The sequence below is a fragment of the Psammomys obesus genome, unplaced genomic scaffold (genome assembly GCF_907164565.1).
Source record: "Psammomys obesus unplaced genomic scaffold, mPsaObe1.curated_primary_1811, whole genome shotgun sequence".
Lineage (NCBI taxonomy): Eukaryota > Metazoa > Chordata > Mammalia > Rodentia > Muridae > Psammomys > Psammomys obesus.
This window is the reverse complement of record NW_026596091.1, coordinates 3729295-3735113: the sequence shown is the minus strand read 5'-3', so window position 1 is coordinate 3735113 and position 5819 is coordinate 3729295. Positions and strand designations below refer to the sequence as shown.

Genomic DNA, 5819 nt, shown 5'->3' with positions numbered 1-5819 from the left:
AAGAAAGAAAGAAAGAAAGAAAGAAAGAAAGAAAGAAAGAAAGAAAGAGAAAGACGAAACCACCAAAGGAAACAAAACCAGGAGATAAAGTTCTCCTTCCTGAAGATGAGGACCAGCAGGTGGCAGCAGAGACAGACCAACCAAGAAACTATGACAAACACTCCTCGAAACCACAAAAGGAGGGAGACTTTAAGGACTGTGGTCTGTGAAGGATCAACAACCACAGCAGAAGACTGTGCAGGGACAGATGACCATGGGCACCCATGCACCATGGCTTTATCTAAGAGAAACAAGGCAAGTATTCGAATCCTCCCCTGACTGAAGAAGCCCGGATTCAGCAAATCAGCTTGTGCCAGAAGTAGGACCGTGGAATCAAGTGAGTTGTTTATATTGAGTTATTAAAATAATAAAGGCACAATATTCAGAGCTCTAAAAAAATTTGAAACTTATGCCTAATCCAGTTCTCTCTATAGCCAACATACATCTCTCTAGGTGGAGTCAACAAATTTAGCCATAAGAAGATGAGCTACCCAGTTAAAAACGAGTTTCTAATAAACTAATTTTTAGTATAAATATGTCTCATGCTATATTTGGGATGTATTTATTCTGAGAAGTATTTGTTATTTATCTGAAATCCAATTAGTGATTAAGTGCATCTCATACAATATCTGAGACATATTCTATCAAAATACTGTTTTTTACAAATTTACAAAATGCTGTTTTTAACAAAATACAAAATTAATTAATTTCTCTGTATTGACCTGGCTGTCCTGGAACTCACTCAGTAAACTAGGCTGGCCTTGAACTCAAGAGATCTGCTTGCCTCTGCCTCCCGGGTGCTGAGATTAAAGGCATGCGCCACCACGCTGGCTGGGCTCATTCGAAATGCTACTTTTTATTTATATACGCCCGCATAAGTTTATGTGCGCCATGTGCATACAGATTCCTGCGGAGGCCAAAAGGCATCAGGTCTCCAGGGACTGGAGTTAAGAGGTAACTGTGAGCCACCCGAAGTGCATGCTGGGAACCCAGCCCAGGTCTTCCACAGGAGCCGTAAGTGCTCTGAACTGCTCTCCAGCCCCTAGGCTATCATTCTTTCCTTTCCCCACCTCCTAAAATATTATTTGTTGTTGATCTGAAATTCAAATTTAGTGAGGTCCTGCATTTCCCCTGACAATTCTCTGCCTAGTCCCTTCTGCTGAGCAATGATACATCACAGACCTTGGTCCCTATTATCCCCCACCAAGATGTTAACGCTGCCCAGACCTTTTCCTGAAGCCACAGTGGCCAAGCTTCCCTCTTTATGCTTCAAATTCCAACCGTAATCTTCAACCCAGCGTTTGAGAATCAGCTCCCAGAGCTCCGGGACAGAGGCCACTTCCAGGTACTCCCTCAGACACTGGAACTCGTTGCGGTAGATTCGGCACTCCTGCAGCTCCCTGGCGATGATCGAGAGCTTCAAGGGATTCAGGTTTGGTTTCTTCCTCAAAACGGACCTCTTCTGCCCAAACCGCTCTTTGTCAGTGTTGGGGAGGTGCTGTCTGAAGATGCTGAACTTCGTGTCTTCATCCCCCAGACCAGAGAACTCCACAGTCCTCACGTCAGGGCGGGCACACAGCGACTTGCAGGAGAGACTGGAGGAGACGGTGCTCAGAATGAATTTACAGTGAGGCGGGAGTGAGTGCGGCAGCCAGGAGAAATCTTTTGCCTGTTGAGACATTTGAAAACTTCAACGACCTTAAAATCTCTTTGCTGATGGTCTTCAGATTTACAATAGGAGGTAAGGGTGGGGTGCAGTCACTAAGAGTAACTTGGACAGGTAACCATTCGGTAGTAAGAAATACAAATTCACACAGAATGGAACCACATTTGACGGATTCATCTATGATGAACCTAATACTACAGATCTGGACTCCCTTAAAAATAGGTTCCCATGAACAACTTAATAAAACCTTGAACTTCTGAGTAACAGTGATAATCAGAGGAAATCTAATAAAAGACAAATTGAACCACTTAATAAAAAATAAGAAGACCTTGTGTTACAGTAAAGAATGGTTACGTTTGGCAGTAAAACTATTATGATATACCTATTATGGCATTTTCTTGATTATTTAAAAACTTTAAACCACATTTCCATGTGTTTAATTTGCGTGCACACATGTATATGTATGTACAGGAAGGTGTCATGGGATAGCGTTTGGGAATTCCCAGGTTGTCAGCCGTGGCAGTAAGCACCCTTACCACAGAGCCTCCTCACTGGTCCCATAAGTCTGGATTCTAATCCCACCACTTATTTATCTCTGGACCTTAGACAACACCTAATATCTCTTTGCCGTCTGTCCAGCCAAGGATGATGAGTAGTCTCTTTTGAATGGCTGTGTGCACTCTAGACATTTGGTTGTAAGCCAAAAGGGATACAGTTAGAGCTCCTAAGATGGTACCCTGCTCGTGGTGAATGCCATGTATCAATGGCGGGTATACCTACAAACAGTACAATAGAAATACATCATATACACACTAGAGAACGGGCTCTTCTTTTTATAAAGGAAGTGTTAACATTTAAAAGATGTTACCTTCTGACCTGAAATCCCATAAATGCCAATCAACTCTTCAATCCCATCTAGCACAAGTACACATGGCTTTAAGCTGATGGAGGCCATGAACACTTCTACAAGAAGCGAAAAGACCAAGACGTTTGAGTCTTCATTAAGAAAATCGATTTCAAGCTGGAGGCCTACAAAACAAAGAAATCTCAAATTAGATGAAAATGTTTCCATCTCTGCCAAAATGTGCTGATGGACTGAGGCAGCAGCGAGGTTGGGAAATGAGTGCTACTTACAGCTGTACAAAGGACACATGCATGCACATGCTTGACTGGTTGCAAGACATTCAGGCCTGAAGTAATGAGGGCATTTGTCACCACATGTCTTCAATACATTTCCAGGATGTCATACTCAAATGCTGTGTGTGTGTTTGTGCGCTTCTTGTGTGCACACATACTGTGTGTGTGTATGTTTAGAGGCTGGAGGTAAACATCTGCTGTTCTCTTCAATCACTCTCCACCTCACAAGGTCAGTCTCTCTCTCCTCTCTCTCTCTGAAACTGGAACTCACATATGCTGCTACACCAACTGACTAGTGAGCTCCAGGGATCCTGCTATTCCCACCTCCCCAGGGGTCCAAAGGTTATGGGAGTCTGATGCAAAATCATCACAATGAAGAAGAGATCCAAGCAAAAAGCATTCTAATGAACATAACTATTTTTCCTCAAAATGGTGTTAAAGAGAAAGATAGTAGTGATAATACTGGATAGTAGTGATAATACTCTTTGTTTGGAAAGAACCAATCTGTCTCTATTAAAGGTCTGTTGTCTTATTTAAATGTTAGTATCTCAAATGTTTAAATTCCCACTTAATGACCTACCAATAGGCAGACCTGGTTGCTCTCTCTGTGTGTATGAGCTCATGTGTGTGCTAGGTCTATCAGAGAATAATAAATCGGATGTAACCTCTGAACTCACAGGGCTTTCAGAGGGAGAAAAACAGTAAAACCCACAGACCTGGCACGTCTGTAGGTCACCCAGGGGACCAAGCAGGGTAAGCTCACAGAGGGAGACAACTGCATGAAGCACCGAACACAGGGCTCGGGCTACACTGGCTATCAGGCAGGGAGAGCTGCCCATCAGCCCTCTCGCTGAGGGGCGGCTTAAAGAATGGGAAGTATTTCACCCCCAGAGGAAATCCAGGGAAGGGAATGGACCTGAAGTGATGGGTCTACTCCAAAGACAGCAAACTTGTGCAGCCCCAGGCACGAAGCCAAGCTAGGATGTGATCTTGGCCCGGGGCACAAAGCCTAGCATGCTCTGCGGAGGCTTTCTGCCATTTATTCCCCCTCACCAACTCACAGGCAGGCTCTCCTGTGAGCCAGTGCTCGGTGAAGACGGGGAAGGGAATCTTCCCAAAGACTGAGATTGTCCCTCTAGGAGGCTATCTGGTGCAGTGGAGGACAAAGAGCCTCAAAGTCAACAGAGCCAGAGCTTAGATGCTCTACTCTACCCATGTGCAGCTGGTAGCCCTGCCACTCTGAATGTCAGGACGCTGTCTCTGGTCGAAGGCCTTGAAGCTGTTACTGATGAAGCCTTCAATCTGTACAGCTCATCTTCCAGGACTGCCGTGCGGTTTACATGTTGAAACAGAATTGCGTCAAGAGAAGAACAACTCCACAAAGCATGTCACAAGAGATGCCAGCTGCTAACAAGGCAGGAAAGGGGAACAGGGTGTCAAGAGAGCCCAATGGTGGCGGCTCTCCTCCAGACACTTTGTCCTGGCAGGTAGGGGCTGGGGCCAGAAAAGCAGAACTATGTCACATGTGCATTTGGTGTCCCAGAGAAAAGGGCCCTTGCTCACATCTCATAGAGAAACGCCTGCAGATACAGAGAACAGAGGTGGGTCATGAGAAAATGGGTGATGGGGTAGCTGAAGCTGCAGTGTGCACTCTCTAAACAGAAGTTCTGCCCCCGCACCCACAGGCACCCTATCCCGGAAACCAGCTGTGCTGCGAAGCACAGGCAGCCCTGAAAATGCCTGCAGTGACCTAACAATCAGGCTGCGGCCCTGCAGCCTCTTCTGTTGCAGCCTTTCTTCTCCTTGATCTACAAAGGGAATGGGAGTGTCTTGTTTTACTTAACAATGCACCCGCTGCCCCCCCCCCACAACTCAGGGAGAAATGCTAATCCCAAAAGAACATAACAGCAGCAAAATTATTGTGGCAGCAGGTACCATTGTCAATTCTTGACCTGCAGTTTCTTTCCAATCTCACACAGCCTTAGGGCTCAGGTTTTACAGATGACAAACAGAAGGGCTCGAGTAAACTGCCCAAGATCACCCAGCCAGTAAAGGAAGCCAGACTGTGGCTCAAGCCCAAAGCCTCTCTTCCGGAGCCTCCATCATGAACTAGGAGAAGAGAGATGCTCTCTCATGGAGAGGTGTCTGCTAGTCACAGGCTTTCCTGAATTTGTCCTGCTGCTGCCAGGCGAAAAAGCTACTTGTTTGAAAGACAGCAGCTGTTTTTATTAGGAGCTTTCTGAACCCCATTAAAATAACAACTCACTTTGGGACTGAAATCATAATTGGGTGTGTTCAGCCAAGCTTGCATCATCAGCTAGCTGCCTGGCTCAAGTGAACACCTTGGAGATGAGCCAGGATAGGCCTAGGAGCCTTCCGGAGACAGTCACACCTGCTTCTGCTGATCAATTTTACCTGCTTTACAGACCCAGAAGTGCAACCAAAGAGAACTCGGCTATCCACATTCACCCATGAATGTTCTCAGAAACCCACTGGGCGCACAGACTCAAACACCTGCCCCACCCCATAGGAACTATGTGAAGGCAGCCAAAGTTGCCTTGAGGTGCCCCACACTTACTCAGGACCTAGAAGCACACACAAGAAGATGAGAAGAGATGAACTTTCACCATCAGGCAAAGGTAGATGTACACCAATGCATACCTCCACAGTGGGTGCACAACAGTGACAATCACTAATGTTTATCAGTGCTCACTGGAGCCAGGAATCACACCTAATCCCTTTGTCTTTTGTACTTCATTCTAGTTAATCCTCTGACATGCCTAAAAGCCACTTTTTATCTTAAACCCGTATTTTATAAATAGAAAAACAAAGCTGGGTATGACAGGCTTATCATCCCAACACAATAGAGATGGGAGTTCAGGGCCATCCTGGACTATACAGCTTGAGACCACCCTGAGCTACATGAGACCTATCTCAAAAAAAAAAAAAAAAAAAAAAAAAAAAAAAAAAAAAAAAA

At 45.3% G+C, this 5819-nt stretch overlaps 1 protein-coding gene across 6 annotated transcripts in view; it reads right to left on the bottom strand.

Annotated features, from left to right (window-relative positions):
• Nucleotides 1-5819, bottom strand: part of LOC129691605 (tetratricopeptide repeat protein 41-like) — a 47962-nt gene that overhangs the window by 28649 nt on the left and 13494 nt on the right. For all 6 annotated transcript variants that reach the window (XM_055627747.1, XM_055627751.1, XM_055627750.1 and 3 more), the window contains 2 exons: nucleotides 2574-2734; nucleotides 1267-1708 (listed from right to left, as the gene is read on the bottom strand). In XM_055627747.1, the coding sequence (XP_055483722.1) occupies nucleotides 1267-1708; nucleotides 2574-2734 (603 nt within the window). The remainder of the gene's footprint in view (nucleotides 1-1266; nucleotides 1709-2573; nucleotides 2735-5819) is intronic.